General features: G+C 34.8%; 1 protein-coding gene across 4 annotated transcripts in view; it reads left to right on the forward strand.

Annotated features, from left to right (window-relative positions):
* Positions 1-5,462, forward strand: part of LOC120770935 (protein unzipped) — a 114,034-nt gene extending 108,572 nt beyond the window's left edge. For all 4 annotated transcript variants that reach the window (XM_040098640.1, XM_040098639.1, XM_040098642.1 and 1 more), the window contains exons 5-7: positions 2,361-3,271; positions 3,409-3,758; positions 3,815-5,462. In XM_040098640.1, the coding sequence (XP_039954574.1) occupies positions 2,524-3,271; positions 3,409-3,758; positions 3,815-4,237 (1,521 nt within the window). In that variant the 5' untranslated portion in view covers positions 2,361-2,523 and the 3' untranslated portion in view covers positions 4,238-5,462. The remainder of the gene's footprint in view (positions 1-2,360; positions 3,272-3,408; positions 3,759-3,814) is intronic.
* The last annotated feature ends 13,170 nt before the right edge of the window (positions 5,463-18,632 follow it).

Genomic DNA, 18,632 nt, shown 5'->3' on the forward strand with positions numbered 1-18,632 from the left:
TGAAACTTGTATAGGAGCTTCCATTGGCTACTAAACAGTCAAGGTAGAAGTTTGAATATTTTATTTAAGCCAAAAAGCATATAAGAGTCACTGATTAGATTAGATAAATAAATGAGGATTGCACCGCGACCTAAGGTCTATGGTGGCCTCAGCATATTGATAAGTTCCAATACACTGCTAGGTGCTATTGAGGCGCTGTGATCAGTATTTGGAAACATGGATCGAATACAAGGGCTTTTATCCTGCGCCTACAGACTGCTGTGCCTTCAATTAGTAGGTGTTCTTCAGTTTCAGACTCTATGTCGCCAAACCGGCACATGTTATTATTATAAGTGCCTCTTAAGTTTACAATGGTCAGTTTGAAAGGCGACAAGTAGCCTAAGTTTGTCCTTTGGGAGGTTGATTACATATTGAAACCAAACGTTTAAGGTTATAACCATCCATTAGCAACTTGGCATGGTGCATGCCTGAGTGTACCCCTCTGTTCACTCCTTCATCCTGTTCACTCCTTCATGGAGACCAACCGCAATGAAAGGTTCGGGTTCCACCACTTTTGTGAATGCTGTGGAGCGTGCGAGCTCATCAGCCAGTTCAATGCAGGCCATATCTTTGTGACCGCGCACCCAGATAAGGTGGACTTGGTTACGGTCGGATAGACTGTTTATGCGTTCTTTGGACTCTTGCACCAATAGCGATTTGAAATCGTACGCATAGATCACTTTGAGTGCCTTGACTGTCTTTGAGTATGAGATAGTTTCGTTGGTGGTTTATCCCTACGCTCCGACCTATAGCAAAGACCTTTGCTTAAAATATGCTCGGAAAAATTCCAATAGGTATGGAAAGTTTAGTATGCGGCCTTGCGACTTCTGCACCGATTCCCTTCGACATTCTGAGACGTCGATTTAACACTTGATTGTACTATCCCCAAGCATTAGCTCGAAATCGGAATCATTTCATTTAGCCTAACTGCTGAGGATAACCTGGAACTTCTTTATGTAGTTTAAAATTTTGGTAATGCTGTTCCTTGGGAGAAGAGCCTGTGGTATTTCGCCAATTAAGTCCTTCAAGCGCTGGGAAGAGATTATCTTAACTCTGCCCAACTCTTCTGTTGTTATATGCAGCAGTGTGTGTTTGACTACCCGACCGATTACTAGGTGATGCGAGGTGAGATCCAGCTTGACTTTAAGCGCCGCCGTGGGACATGTGCTCATGGCACCCGACACACAGACGCAGGCGGCTCGTTGTAGCTGCGATAATTGAAGTCCTATTGAAGTTGGCGATGCTTTCGAGGACCAAGCAACCGTTACACACTTGATAATCTGTTGCACGATCATGTTGTGTAACTACCTGACAGTCCTTGGCTTGCTCCCTCAAGATTTACCAGCCAGCCGATTGTATATCAATGAAATCTAGCGTGAGACCAAGATATTTGGGCATGTTAGTCATCTTCATCTCTCTGCCTCAGAGGGTTAGGTTCCTGAGGCCAGGCAGGGACCTGCGTATCGTAAACGGGACTATGGTCGCCTTCGAGGGGTTGCTGTTCAGTCCTAAAACTCTTGATACTTTTTCTATACAGTTGAAGAAGAAACTCTCAGTTAGTTGCTAGTTGAGGTCTTTAAAAGTTTTAGAACTTTTTTTGAATTCTTACTGGATTTCATGAGAATAGTTTTCATGGTGGAAATTCGCGATAAAATTCACTGTCGAGAATTGAGTTTTTTTATGATGAACCGAAGCAGTTAATATATGTATGTAGGTCTTCTAGACCATTTTGCCCGAACAAATGTGTGGTAAGCTTCCTTCTGGTTATCAAAAAGGGTAGGGAAGCCAACGAATAAAACCATGCGATGCCAAAATGAACTCACTTGTCCATCATCTTTCTTTCAATGCACTCATTTAGGCATTTTCTGTGGGAAATAAAGCTTTCACGAAACTGTTTGCTATATATAGATATGTATGTATGTATCCTAATTGCTATATCGATTACTAACCAAATGCCGTAGAATAAAATCAATTAAGCGAAAGCGATAAAAAATCTTTATACATTAGTGTAACGTAAGCATTTCTATGGCTTTACCTAAGTGGGCAATTAAACAGGCATCGAAGAAAGGATAGATAGGAAAATGCGTCAACTTGAGTTTTGGTTATGAAATGGGTATATATTGGTTATCACACACTGAAATATAATTTGAATTTTAGTTATAAAGTGGTTATATATTGGTTATTATGTCTGATAGCGATTTTCGTTTTTTTTTTGATGATACGCTGATTTGTATTTTAGGTACAAAAAATATATAGAATTAAGGTATATTTTTCTTCTATGATACTATTAACCACTTCTCTCCAACTCCTTCCCTTTACAGCTTTCAACAATCAAGCAATCAATCAAAAGCATAGCATACGAGCAACAACAAAAATATAGTGAATTAAATTGAATTTGTCCTATCAACTTTCGCTCAAGCATAATCAGCACTACTTGAGCACCACTCACAGAGACACATACACACAGCGAAAGGACAGCGCACGATGTTAAGAAATAGCAGACAAAGCCAACAACTACAACCGAAACACAAAATGCAACATTGCTACACACTACTTTTGGCAGCCACGATACTGTTGATGCATTTGATTGCACCCAGCAGCGCCTCGGTACATCCGGTGCTCACCTACACAAACGCTTCCACACAGCTCGGCCAGCTGGTCACCTCCAGCACACTGGTCTGGGAGACATACGACCCCAAGGATACGAAGCAGCTGCAGTATGCGGTCGAGGGTGGCAAATACATAACCGAGGATGAACACTATCCGATCTATGTGTGTCGCGTGACCATCGAGGGCATCACCACCAGCGGCCACACGGAGAAGATACTGCAGTCGCATGTCTGCGTCGCAGCGCATTACAAGCACGGCAAGTACGAACAGTTCGATGTGCTGGTGAATAAGGGACATCTCGGCAAGATTATGTGGAAGCATTGGCGTAAATTCAATGCTGGCATACCCATCGGCGCCATACGTATCGGTGAGGATGACTACATTGGGCGGCATAAGGCGCCAGCAAGCGGCGAGAGCGGCACTGAGCATTGGGGCGCGGACTACAACTTGGGCCGTTTGGATCCATTGGGTTTGGGTAAAATCAAGGTGATTGAGAATGGTCGTGACAAGGACTATGATGAGGGTGAGGTGTTGGTTGAGACAGAGCCCTTCCGTTATGAGTTGAAAGACATCAAATTGGACAACATACGTTTGGATATGCGTGAGAACATAACCGATTTGGGTAAGTTGTGGGAATGAAGTATGATAGTGGGGTTGGAACTTGAAAGCTCGCTTTGTTTTCTTGTCTTATAGGAACTCAAAATCTTTGAAGTTGTTGAAACTAATTATTTCATCTTTCTAACTCTTCCATAATTTCAGCTTCCAGCGTGTTGGCCAACCGTGGTGATATGTACGTACTGGTAGAGTCCGTGATGACTTACGAATTCGACTACATACAATACTGGGGTTCGCATGAGGGCGTAGCACGTGGTTTACCCACCAAAGTCTATGAGAAAGATGTCAAAGTGCCCGTCGAAGTCAAATGGGGTTTGAAGTATGTTGAGAAACGCTCCGAAACCAAATCAGTGCATACGAAACTCTGGCCCGGCACCGCATTGAATGTCACGCTCAAGGGTAACTATGTGACGCTCGAAGCGCCCTACTCCGCCAAGCTCTACGCTTTCTATTATGGCATTGAGGATAGCGTGTCACGCAAGATCTCAGCGGAGGTGAGTAGTTGTAGCTTGGTTGCAGTACTTTTTCACTAAACTTAACATACTTGCAGGTGCGCAAGAGCTACTTGAAGGACGTCAAACTGGAATTCAGTCCTGTCTACTGGATTGAGAACGGCACCTTTGTGCCCACCACAACCACCACCTCAACTACATCCACTTCCACCACCACAAACCCCACAACCACCAGTCACGAGCCGGTGCCTATGCACGAACCGCCCGTAGTGCAGGTGAAGAATATCGGCGAAACGCACTCGGGTCCCGACTCGTTGGAGAAATCGCTGCACGATTCACCCATGAGCAATGAAATACCTAGCGATGTACCCGAGAATTTGGCCGCCGAACAGCAAAAGCCCACTTTGGCTGGCATAGCGGTAACAGGCGGTGGTCAGCAATTGCAACAACAAATGTGGGCGTTGTTCGCAGCGCTGAGTGCGGTGACGCTGTGGGGTCTACAGGCGCTGCGCGGCATTTAGAGTGACTGCTGAAGCGCCTGTATCGGTGGCTGGCGGTGCGTTGGCAGCTGTGTTGATGGTTGGGGCGTGGCGAAGCTTTATAGGCGTGGTGAAGCTTCATAAGCGCGGTGGAGCTTTAAAGGCGCGGCTAAGCTTTATAGGCGTGGCGAAGCTTTGAAGGCGTGATGAAGCTTTATATGCGCGGTGAAGCTTTGTAGATGTGACGAAGCTTTATAGGCGTGGCGTTCTAGGCTTAAGTGATTTAAATTAGCATGTTGTATATGAGTTGCCAGCGTTGGCGCACTTACAGTTAGCGAGCGCGCAACTGTTTAGTTTTCGCTTACTCCTTCCATCTCTCTACCACACTCTCTCTTTCTTTCTCATTATAAGTTGTAGATTATGCTTCGTGAGCTTGTATTGTAATTTTAATCTCACTTTTTATTGATTTTCCAAACATGTTTTTGTTGTTTTAGCTTTGTATAGGTATTTGGCCGGCAAGGAAATATTTCAAGCATCAAATCAAAAGCTTTTGAGAGTAATGCGAAACAATAAGAATAATGCAAAGCGCTGGAAACACAATAAAATAAGGAAAATATATTACAGCAAGAGAGATAAATAATAAACGATAAGTGATGTGGAAATAAAAAGCGCGTGTTAAAAGCTCACAAAAATTGTGAGAGCGAAAATTAAAGAGAAATATGAAAATAGCATAGGAAAACACAATGCGTTGGGCATTCATTGAATTAAGCATAGATTTTAGCGTTTAGTGTTTAGTTGTTGTTGTACCTGTTTTAACCGTCTGCAGATTGTGTAGCGCCAGTAAATGTGAGCAAACAAGAGGAGAAGGCAAAAGTAAAAGCGAAAATGAGTTAAATAATAAATTGGAAAGAAAAATAGAAAACAAAAAGCGAAGAGCAGCCAGTAAATGAAATAAGAGTTACAAAAACAAGTGAGCCAGTATATAATGTAATAGAAATACCAAAAACAAAAAAAAAACTAAAACAATAATTTAAAATAAATAAAAAACAGCAAGAGCGCATAAGCTAGATCTGAAAAAATTTTCAATTTCGTCGACGGTTTGGATAGGCTAAAAATAAATAAATAAATAACGGTAAAAATACATATAGGTAAATGATGAGCAGCGTCTGCATCAGCAAGTGGATAGTGTATTTGTATTTATTTACGAAATTAGCGCTAAGTTATATTACTGTATTATTACTGTACATTATACACACACTTACATATACATACATATATACATATAGTGGTAGTAAAGAAGGAGCAAGGAAAATAATATGAAAATATTTATAATAAATTTGCAAATTATTATAATGAATTTTAAACATTATTTTAATAAATTAAAAAAATATAATAAAGTTTTAAAAATATTATAATAAATTTTAAAATTGTTTTAAAATTAAAAAAAATATAAGGAGTTTTAAAAATACTATAATAAAATTTAAAAACTGTTGTAATAAATATAAAAATTTTTAATAGATTTAAAAATTAAAATTTTTAAAAATATTGAAATAAATTTTAAAATTGTTATGATGGATTTGAAAATTATTATAATAAATTTTTGAATTATTATAATAAATTTCAAAAATATTATGATAAATTTAAAATTATTATAACAATTTTAAAATATATTTAAAAATTATTTTAAAAATTCAAAAATTATTATAACAAATTTGAAACATATTATAATAAATTTAAAAATCTTAAAATAAATTTAAAAATTATTACAAAAAAAAAATGTTATAACGATTTAAAAATATATGATAAATTTTAAAATTATTATAACAAATTTTAAAATTTTGAAATAAACTTTTGAAAAAAATTTAAAAATTATTATAATAAATTTTAAAATTATTTTAATAAATTCAAAATTTATTATAATAAATCTAAAATACTGAAATTAATTTAAAAAAATTTTAAATTATTAAACTTGAAAAAGATTATAATAATTTCTTAAAACTTTATAATAAATTTAAAATTATTTTAAAATTTAAAAATATTAAAATAAATTTCAAAAATATTTTAATAAGTTTAAAACTTATTATAATAAATTTTAAAAAATATTCTAATAAATTTAAAAGTATTAAAATAAATGTAAAATTTATTATAATAAATTTAAAAAATATTATGATAAGTTAAAAATTATTTTAACATATTTAAAAATATTGAAATAAATGCTGCAAATATTGTAATATATTTAAAAGTTATTATATTGGATTTAAAAATTATTTTAATAAATTTGAAAATTAATTTAGTAAATTAAAAAATATTATAACAAAAATAAATCTGTAATGTAAGAAATATTTTTTCTTCGGATAAATTTAATTGCTGCAATTTTTTTTTCACAGCGCTACATTTGCTTTATGTGTATGTATATATTTAATTTTCTGCAATAACACAGTTATTTCTTGCGAAAATTTTATTTGACAAGCTGTATATCTATTATGTATTAGCTGTATCGATTTATATAAATATAAATGATAATTGTTTACAAAATATTTTAAATAAATGTACTAAGCAACAACATTCCTTGAATTTATGAAATTTATATAAATAAAACGATAATTTTATTTAAAAAAAATAATTGCCACAAAGTTATTTTAATAAAAAAATTTAATTAAAAACAAAAGGAAAGAAACAAATAAGTTTTTAGTAAAAAACAGAAAAAATATTTTTTTTTGGTAAAAATTAAAAAGAAAATTTTGTAGTAAAAAACAAAAAAAAATAAACAATTTTCAAGAATAATCGAAAAAATGTTATGCCGATGTCCATAAATCAACTAATTTTTGAAAAGTCCATTGCTGCCACAAATTTATTCTACAGAGTCACAAACACTGAGAGCATACAAATTTCAATAGACTAGTGCAGAAGCTTTTGGAAATTATTTAAAAAATAATAAGAAATCAATTAAAGTTTGAGGTTATGGGAAAAAAGTTTATATATAAAAATTATAGATATTTTCATTAGCTGCAACATTGCCATATAACTTTTTTCTATAGGGCTCGCAGTTTAGCCGGAAATCGCGGTAAACCATTTTTAGCCCTTAAAAATGCAACTTTTTTTCCTTTTCCGACCGCCAATCGCCCATAAATTATCTTTCTTTTAACTCTGTTATTTCACTTTTAGTTTTCGATGAATTTTAACCCTACTATGACTTTTTAAAAAATTATTTACACTCTATACACGGGGAGTTTAAGAAAAAACTCACATTACTAATATTTTCATTCAAATTTTAAACGGAATTTTTTTATGAAATCATATTTTTGAAATTTTTATAATTTCACTTTCAAAAATTTTGGTTTAATAAATACCTAAAATTAAAAATATATATAGAAAATACACTTTATTAAAATCGTTTAAAAGAAAATGAGTCTGAAAGCTGGAAACAATTTAAAAATCAAAATTTTATAAAGCCGACTTAACGAGTTTTACATGTAATCTAACCTCACACCTAAAAACAGCATAAAAGCAGCTAAAATCTTATAATAATTAACTCAGAATGCTAACAGAATCTGCAACTAAATAAAGAAATATTATTAAATCAATAAATATTTGATATTATCATTTTGAAAATAATTTTTAAAAATATTTGTAAATTATTTAATTTTAATATATATTTTAATTTTATGATAATACGAATATGTTATAGAAATAAAAAAATATATAAAATATGCATTTTTTTTAATTTTTTCATTTACTGGATTTTTTTAAGGAATAATTGATGTTTTTAATAAATAATTTACCAAAGGTAGTATTCAAAAAGGTTTAAATATTGTTTAAAAAATACAAAGTAATGTATCATAAAAAAATCAGAATTGAGTTTTTAATGCTAATGATTCACTACATCATACTATACATATATAGCATAAAATTTTCAGCTTCCGCTGTCAGATATAACCAATATATAACCCATACATAACCATTATATAACCAATATATACCCAATATGTAACCATTTTATAACCGTTTTATAACCAAAACTCAATATTTTTTCAATATGCGTGGTTTCTATTATATCACTTTTCCTTCGACTGTAAACTTATGAAAAATGATGTTACGCTATTTTGTATTTAAGGTGACGTATCTTGTATCTTGAAAACATAAAATTTAACATATAATTTGTTTTTGTAATTTTTAACATATTTTTTCATATCGGCAAGTTGCCTACACACCATTAGTAATATTATGACTAGCACTCTCAATACGGTCCAGCATTGGGTAACGCAATCCGCTGTCTGAGGTTGTATACAGAAAAATCGGATCTGCTTGTTTTCACAAAGAAATACAAAAGTCGCTCCATGGAGGGTTCCTTCGATAAATGGGACACAACTCACTCTCAAAAACATTTTTTCATAAATTGAGTTTAAATTTTTTTACCACTTCGAGCTTTAGAAAGTGTACTCCACCGAATTGGAGGTCATTAAATGCAATTACGGGGTCATAAAATTTTATAAAGGCGGCTTTACAAAAAGAGCGGAAGAATATGTACGCATAGAACTAGAATTTGGTAGTTAGCTTATATACTATATGTACAAAGCTTCGGCTATCATAAATCCAACAATTTTTATTGGTCACATTAGACCATACTTGAAAAACCTGAAGACCTTTCAAGGCAACTCGAATGTAGCACCTAATAACTTATAGGAAATGTGTGCATATGTGTGAGTGCATAATAATTCTAATAGCTAGTAAAAGCGCCAGCCAGACTATCATTTACTTTTGAATAGACAATTTTATGATTTTCGTCTAACAACGTTCACCTGCTTTGGTGAGCCATAGAAGTAGAAAATGGGATTCATAATGTCGGTCAAAATTCAAACTTACATAGTTGGCAGTATGTAACGTTTACAGAACAGCACAAACATACATGTATGTGTGTATCATGTAACTACAATATATTTACAGTGTATCCACTTCAACTTTGTCTAGCAGCGATTTCGTATTTGCCACACGTACTTCCTAATGAACCCTTTTACAAAACGCTGTAAGTTCTGCACCTGCATGCGTGAGTATGTCGGTCAATTGTTGAAACCGGCTGCGTTTCTACTGACCATAAAAAGCCGGTGCTAGGTCGCGTCAAGCTACTAATCTTATATGTAATTTCAATTTTGTTTCATCAAAAATGTTCAATGCGTCGCAGTTTTAGTGCTTGTACAGTGATAATAAAATCTTGAAACGCTTCGGCATACAAATTGGAAATTGTAAAGATTTGTCTATTTGATTGTGCAAAGTGACACCTAAGTGAGTTTGAAATGTCGCACGTTGCGTCTGATGCCTATCTAAATTGGACACTCCACTAATTCCGTATGCTTATTTTCTGATAGTATTAAAGTGTTCAAATTTTGTGATCATGCGAGGTTGGGCGATCGTAACAGTAGCAGAAGTAAGCCTTACTCAGATGCCGATCGTACATACATGACAAAAAAGTACCCTACTACTACTACTACTACTAGTTTGGACGACTTTCACGGAATTCATTTTGAAGAGATCTAGAATTTCAATTGGATTCATCATATCAGCAGAAAACACTGGTGCTTGATGGAGCTTCATCGCTTAAAATTGAATTTAGTTCATCTATGCACTGTACGATTTCCATTTTCAGGCCGAGATGAACATTTTAAGTAACTGTAAACCATACAAATAGCGCTCGTATGTAAAAAAGTTCAGATTCTGTGTATAAATCAAAAATGTTGAAGTTACCGACAACGTTGTGAGTTGGCGGATTGCTACACTGCACAGTGAGACAGCCCAATAGTAACCGCGGCAAAAAATGGTTTTTGACGTGTCGTCCAATTTGGATGAAATTTTCACAATATATTAACAGATTTATGAGTAACAATTCCCTGAAATTTCAGCCTCATAACTTCATTACTTTTTGGTCTAGAGCAAGTCAAAGTTGAGGTATGCCAACGCGCTTGAAATATGTTAGTTCAATATGTAATAATCAAAAGCTTATTAAAATAAAAATACATAATAAATGCCACTTTCAAGTATTTTTTTAATTAATTTAGTTATTGTAGAATGAGTAAATGAAAAAATAAATTAAAAAAAAAAAACACAATTTTTTTTTTCTTAACAACAGAACTGTGGTGCAAAAATTGAATATTTTGCATTTTCAATGGCCTAGGAAATACAGAGCAGCCCCTCGCCCTAGGTGCAGACTTATACCAAATGAAAGTTTGAAATCTAAGCTTTAATTTAAAGTAGAGGACATATAGCAAAAGTTTGCAAAAGCACATTAAACATACAAAAAACTACAAAAAGTACGTAACGCGCACATTCTGTCGCTATACGTATGTTAGCATGCAATAGCATGTTTACAACTTTTTACTTATATTTTTTTAATTGTTTACTATTCTCTTATTGTGCAAGAGAATAGTAATAAATAACATTTGTTTTTTTGTTAGTTATTCAGAATTATGCTTTAAAGATCATTTATGTTTTAATAAAAATATTCTTGTTTACATAAATTTACGTTATTAATTTGATAGATAATTTTGTTGAAGGTCATTGACTTTGCGTTAGATAGTTGCATAATTTTTAATTTAAATTGATAGTGCAAGACATTGTTCTTATCTAAGTTGTGTTATGATCACTTCCTAATGTGGTTAGTTTAATTGTTATATTGTAGTGCCGCTTGTCGCCTGGCAGGAAAATAGAAAATAGTCTCTTGCATTATAATTATTTTTGTTGTCCAAAGCTCATAAGCAGCCTAATATTGTGAGCATAATTTTTGGTTGTTGTTGGTTTTTGGGCATTTTTTCCATCCGCTGAGCCAAACCAGTTTTTGTTTTGCTCAAACATATGTACATTTTGTGTACTCGTGTACTTTTTTTTTTGCTACAGCAATGTTATCCAAAGAAGCGCAAGAAGCAATGAATAAGGAGTATAGAAACTGTAGGCTATTCCATTCTCGTAAAAATTCACGTTTTTCTACGAATGAAGATGTAATGCACTATTTGCAAATATAATCAGATCCTTATATTAATTCATTTAGAATGAGAAACAAATTGAAAAAATTAGAATACCATGATGATGTTAAAAAATTGATTGAATGAAAAAAAAATATTGTTTTTTTTTATTGCATTTCAATGGGAGGTGGGCGTATTAGTGAGCGTGTTATTGTAATTTTTGCATGAAACATTTTAAATGATATAAATTACAATAATATAGAATTTGAAGGTTGTATTTAATATATTTTAGAAAATATGGCACTTTTTATGTTGAGGTAGTATGGGTGATGGGGTTAAAAGTGGGCCAAAGTTCAATTTTTATTTCAAATAATGTTTGTAACTATATAACATTCAAGTATACCAAAATTGAAAGTTATACCTAAAGTATCACGGACAATACGGCATTTTACAAATTTCGACTGTATGACAGGTGGGCGTAAAAGTGGGCGAATTTTCTTAATTTTTTTTTTAAACTGGAATTGTCTCAAAAATAACCTGTGCAAAATTTCAGAGCTCTACAATGACTCCTTGTATTTAATGCCGGCGTTGTCTCACTGTGCACTGGGGCGACTAAATCCCAAAATATACATCCATATATAGTATATCGTCATCTAAAATGCAAAATAACGTAACATCACTTTTCATAAGCTTACAGGTGAAGGAAAAACGATAAAAAAAAATTTGGGTTTTGGTTAAAAAATGGTTATATATTGGTTACTTTTTGGTTACATGTTGGTTATATATTGGTTATATCTGACAGCGGAAACTGAAAATTTTATGCTACTTATATGTGATATATTCTAGTGAATGGTAAGCAATAAAAACACTATTTCGATTTTTTGATGACGTATTATTTTGCGTTCGAATTTATAAATCATCTTAGGTCACACTTCGTTTTAGTCGGTTGTGTGAGACCTATCATTTTCGATCTGTTATTCCATATTCATGTTACTAACATCACCTTTATTCAACATATGGATAGGTATAGGCCTTTTTCAAGCAACTTTTAACTAAAAAGTTTCCGGCTATAAAAATTTTATTCACCACGCTCCCATAGTTATTGTTTTCATAAATAAAATCCAAAAGAACTTTAATGCAAGATTTTTAACATGCATATAGAACTGAGCTCAGTTCTCTAGACCTTCTGTGTTATAGTCCTGACGCCATGAACCTTAAGGTTCAAATATATTGAACAATACTGACAGGTTCAGCCATTTCTTGGAGATTCACAACTCAGTGTTCTTACTTAACAATGAACTTTTCGTAAGAATTTTATATCAGTATTTTGTTTTTATTGAACACTTTCGGAAATTGAATCAAACAATAATTAAATTTTTGGGTTCACAAATGATTATGTCAGATTTTGGGTCTTCGTTTCCTTTCCAACTCTTTCTCTAATTTGGCTAAAGCATCCACCTGCTGAAGCGTGGGTGGCGAACCCAAATACACTCACACATATGTATATATTTATGTCTATGAAGAGAGCAAGCGTGTTGGTGTAATTTATCGCACCTTAGTGCTCGGTTCACCACTGTCATTGTGTGAAACTGTCAAGCAATCAATAAATCGGCACCTTTTGTATTGTTATTCTGTCAATGCGTCACAATGTCCACCGACACATTTACATATTCCCACACAAATGAAGTTCGTTTTGTCTGTATGTATGAGCACACGTGTGATTTATGTTGTGAGAGACCGTCACAGCGGTTGGCTGCCGGTAGCGCCTCTGGTCAGTGCCATTGTTATGCGGAACAGAAATCCACATTTGATTAAAAATGACCGACGATTGAGGACTCCACAGCTGCTGGTGTTGATAAGCATGAGACACACTGAATTTATGCAAAATAAATGTGAACTTCATTAAATTAATTGGGACGTGAGTGGTTTTTCAAAGAGCTGTAGGCTTAAATTAAATTTAAAAAAATACAAAAAACCTATAAAAAAATAATTTTGTTTTTCATGCTAATTTAAAAAAAAAAATATCTATTTTTTTGTATTTGTTTAACTATTTGATAAATTTTGTTTACTTTGAATTGAGTCTGCTTCTCTGTGCGAAGTGTTAGATGCGAATTAGTCCCTCAGTTTCTGAGATATCGATCTGAACTCTTGCACACGTACTTTTCTTCCCCAAAAATTGCATACTTTTTGGAATCGCAGATATCGGTTCACTATATGATATAGCTGCCATACAAATTTACCGATCAAAATCAAGTACTTGTATGGGAAACTTGTTTAGTTTACGAGATATCCGCAAGAAATTTTGCAGACATTATTTTTTAAAACAACGCCATATTCTCCGAGGAAATTGTACAGATCGGGGAACTATAGCATATAGCTGGCATATAAAATGGTCGACCAAAATCAAATACTTATATGAACAACTTTTTTAGTTTTCAAGAAATCTTCACGAAATTTATTATAACTGATTGCCTAAGATAATGCTACAAACTCCGAGCAAATTAATCAGATCGGAACGCTTTAGCATATAGCTGCCATATAAAATGGTCGATCAAAAACAAATACTTGTATGGAAAAGTGTTTTAGTTTACGAGATATCTTCAAGAAATTTTGCAGAAATTATCTTTCAAGACAATGGTATGTACATTATCTAAAAAAATTTGCCAGATCGAATTACTATAGCATATATCTGCCAAACAAACTGACCGCTCAAAATCAATATAAGGACCTTTTTATACCCTTTTCCACTATAAGAAATGCATCTGTGTCTGGCATAAAGCTTCGTTTTAACCAAATCGAACATTTATTGTTTGTTCCTCATTAACTCACAATTAATCGCTAGTTGTTGCAACAACACTTTAGCGCAATTAATATCTAAGCCGTGGCTGCTGATTGTCAACTTAACAGCAACATGTGGGTGCATGTTAAAAAATGTCTGTTCTTATTCATAAAAGAAATGCAGTTAACAGTTTAGGAGTTTACGCTTCAGCGCTGACCCCACCGCTGTGGTCTCACCATTGTTATAATGTAAACTTTCGCGTGCAACATTAATTAAAGCCAGTCAATGTGACACCTTTGTGCATAAATTAAATAAATTTTGAAACGCACGTCAGCCGGCAACTGCACAAGACCGCAACAACAAGTCAACACAAACAACAACAACATTTTTTTTACAACAACAATTTTTTTTTAAACAATAACAACTAGCGCAAACAGCTACCCACTACAGTGCCGCTTTGTTGTTGCACCAACAGCTGTTCAGCACAGCTAATAGTTCGCTTAATGTTTTTTGTTGTTGTTGTTTATGCAGATTTCTTCGCTGCACTGCAGCGCTTGGTTGGCTGACCGTTGCACAGTGCTGGGTTCACCGCTTACGTTAGTTTGTTGGTTTGGACCGTTGGTTGTTTGGCTGGTTGATTGCTTGGCTGCGTGTTGTCTTTCCGCAAATTAAACGCTTCAGCGGTTTGGGGGCGAAAAACGCGAAAACTTCCGCAAAATAAATTCATTTGAATTTTGAACGTTTTTTCACGCGACTTTGGTGGATTTGGTGGTGTTGCACAGTGGTTCTCTTTGCTTTCGGGATATATGTATGTAGTTCTAATTCTTCGCAAAAATGTGACACCTTTTCTCTCACAACTCTTTTCCGTTTGTTCGCCAAAAGCTGTTTTGGAAACCACAAAGCTAGAAGGTAGTCCTAGCGGCTGTTAGAGTATCTAAGACCGATTTTCAGTTCATTTTTGTTAAATTATAGAGCAGAAGAAGTGAAAGCACCTTTGCCAAAGCTTTTCATTATTTCCATACAATTTCCTTCTTACTTTAGAATCTTCCACTATTAGACTTTGTTAGGTTATGTGAAATATGTTGACGGCTAAAAAGCTGGAAGGAGATTCGGGTTCTAGTAAATTCATTTAAAATCTCATATCTCCGTACAAGGGATCACGGGTTCCCTTGGGAGATGATGTACCTTTCAGGGTGCCTTTATGAGGATGAGGATTGAGTGAAGGAACTGAAAGTATATAAGGATTCTTTCACTTTGAACATGCAATCCTCTGTACAGCCGACCACTGGGTTCCTTTTAGCTGATGAAATTTATTTACGATGTCTTTATGAAAATGTGTATTCAAGGAAGGTTGGAAGTAGACTCGGATTCTGTCAATTTTAAATCTTATTCCCGTACATCCGATCACTGGATCCCTTAAAAGATGATGCAATTTTTTCAAAGTGTCTTTATGAGGGTGCATATCAAGATATGCTGGAAGAAGATGCGGGTTTTATCACTTGAAAGTCTCAGTCTTCTGTACACCTGATCACTGGATCCCTTAGAAGATGATGAAATTGTTTAGAAAAATCTTATGAGGACGAGGACTCGGGATTCTAACAAATCTTAGTCCTCTTTATATTCACTGGATCCCTTGGGAGATAATGAAATTTATTCACGTTGACTTAATGAGGATGCGGATTCAATGAAGAGACTGGAAGTATATACTGTTTTTTTCACTTTAAACTTTCAGTCGTCTCTACATCTGATAACTGAATCCCTTGGAAGATGATGACAGTTATTCAAGGTATCTTTATGAGTGTGAAAATTCAGGAGAAACTGGATGAATATTCAGGTTGTATCACTTGAAAATCTCAGTCTTCTGTACATCTGATCACAGGATTTCTTTGGAGATGAAGAAATTTATACCAGGGATTTTTGTGAGGATTCAGGATTCCAAAAAGGAGGAGAATATTTGTATTTTTGCCATTCGAAAGGGAGTTCCCAGAATATTATTGCCTAATATATGCTAAATTCGAAGACAAACTCAATCAATGTCAAGATAAAGTCAAGTTTAGTTAGGTTTGAAAGTAAAGTAAGAAATTTAACCCCTGAATAAATCGAAAATTAAAATAGAAGTCTCGGATTCTATGACTTTAAACTCACAGTCTTTGGTAGAAGCGATCACTGGATTACATTAGACGAATACATTCCCGTGGCAGATGATGAAATTAGTGAAGTGGATCAGTCATTTCTTCGTTTCGCAATTTGACGCCAATTCAAGATATCAAATGCTGCCAGGCCCTCTCCACCTGATCTCTCCAACGGAGTGGGGGTCTTCCTCTTTCTCTGCTTCCCCCGGCAGGTACTGCGTTGAATATTTTCAGAGCTACGGTGTTTTCATCCATTTGGACGACAAGGCCTAGCCAGCGTAGCCGCTGTCTCTGAATTCGCTGAACTATCTCAATATTGTTGTATAATATCTGTCGTCGATATTCGCCGTTGGCAATGCGCAAAAGATCATAAATCTTCAACAAAACCTTTCCCTCGAAAACTCGTAACGTTGACTCGTCAGATGTTGTCATCGTCCATGCCTCAGCTCCATATAGCAGGTCGGGAATAATGAGTGACTTATAGAGTTTGGTCCTTGGAGGATGGAGTCATGTGTAGAAGTTCACGCAAGTGAGGAAAGTTTTCTGAGCTCCATTCACTTGGGAATGGCCAGAAAGGATTTTTTTAAATATGGCTCAAGACACTCACGACTTCCGGTCTCAGACCAAGTATCCTCCGGGTAGCCAAAAAACATCCGTTTGAAGGCGAGCTACAGTGGCAGGCGCTGGGCTTGGGACCCGCTCTTGTCCACAAATATCCAAATGACATTTACTGCAGTTTGGGAAAAGTCTTAGACTACCCATTTCCTTAGAGCTTTTGAGTCCACAACTTATCTCGGATTTCCAATAAAAAATGAGTCTTTCAAAGCAAATTTCTTGTAGCTAACACCAGCTCAGTCGAACCATGAAATATTTGCAAATTTTTCTCTACTTGTTGCCACACACTGTTCGCAGCGCCCACACAGCATAACGTGCCCTTGAGCGCGCTCAACTGTGACAAAAAATACATTTCATTGCAGCCCTCGACTCAACTTCATTTCGATGCACGAGTATATGAAGAGAATCAACATTTTTCGCAGTTGCTTTGCGCTTCATGATTTTCTGCATTGTTTACTGAATTCTGTTGTTGTTGCATTTCCTTCTTTACTCACTGCATTTTCGCAATTCTTTTCTCTAAGAATTTTAAGTTATTGCACTTCAGCACAGTCCGCACCAAAAATTTTCTCACTGTGTGTGTGTGTATATGTAATTGTTGGTGTGTGAGCATTCCGAACTTCATTTGCACTTAATTCAGTGCGGTTTTGAGTGAATAGTTTGAGCATTTAATGCATTCATAATTCCGAAAAGGAATGCAAAGCGGTTTGTTGTTGGTGGTAAGTTGGTTTCTAATGCAAAATTGAGCTGCAGGTATGTTGTCGTAGTTTTTCGGAGAGTGCTAAGATTTAAGTTGAGATAAGTAAGATTTTTGTTATATTTTATGTTGGATATTAACGGTAAAAGTCAAAAATTGTATGAGTCAGTTAGCAAAATGAAAATCTGCAACGAAAAGCCGAGTTTCTAAGGCAAAAAATTCTGAAAATAGCTTCGCCAATGAATTTTTGAGCTTTAGTGGTTTGAGGAAAGTAATATTTTTTGGGTTTAATCAAAGAAAATATTACAGGAGAGCAAAGGTAGCATGCGTGGAAAAAATTTTTTAAAAGCGTGACAGTATGGTTAGGTCATGTTATACTGGTCTGCGGTCACGCCATACATAGACCTACATATTGGTCCTCCGTAATGTCAGATGCAGATTTAGTTCAATTTGTTGTGGAGTACTCGTCATCAAGAAGGACAGCGCTTTTTGCGAACTTTAGGAGTGAGTTGATACTTCGTATTGTCCTTTGAATTGCGAAGCTTCAAGTTATCTAAGACGAATTCTAGATAATTCTGCTATAGTTAATGCTAGATAAAGCATGCATGTTTTTCTTCGGCACTCTCGTACAAGGTATTGGCGATTCTGCATGTTCTTAGTTCTTTAGTGCGTCTGTTAGCCTCTTAGGAAATTTCATTGCATATCGTTTTTATTGACTTCTGTATTTCCTGTATTAGTGTGATAGCCTGATAGATGGCACTTTAGCCAATCTCATCAGCTCGTAATCCCTTCGCGTCCTTGAATCCAGTATATCTAAAAAGCCGCATTCCGGCAGCTGCTAGATCTACCACCTTCCTGCTGTTAAATGTCCGATGTAATGCGAAGTGAGATTAAGTGCTGCCTGGCTCTTGACGTATATATTGATCTTCTTTATACCGCAAAAGTTTTCCCGACCGCAAAGATTCTACCTGGAAGATATTACTGTATTCGAGAAGCTTGAAGGATTACCTGAAATATTCCTGGTTCAACTCCATTAACCGATTTTGATTTGTCTTTAAATATATTAAAAACTCTACACCGCCTCGCCCTCTTTCCGACCGTAAATATTTTTTTTTTCGAGTAAAATCCAGATGATCATTTGAAGTCACTTTTTGAAATTGATAGTGAATAACAAGGGATAGAGTTAAACTGATACAAAAATACTCGAGACTCAATTCGATCAGAAAACTAAAGATACGTACATATATAGATCATGCCAGATTTTAGT

The sequence above is a fragment of the Bactrocera tryoni genome, chromosome 3 (assembly GCF_016617805.1).
Source record: "Bactrocera tryoni isolate S06 chromosome 3, CSIRO_BtryS06_freeze2, whole genome shotgun sequence".
In the NCBI taxonomy this organism is placed as follows: domain Eukaryota; kingdom Metazoa; phylum Arthropoda; class Insecta; order Diptera; family Tephritidae; genus Bactrocera; species Bactrocera tryoni.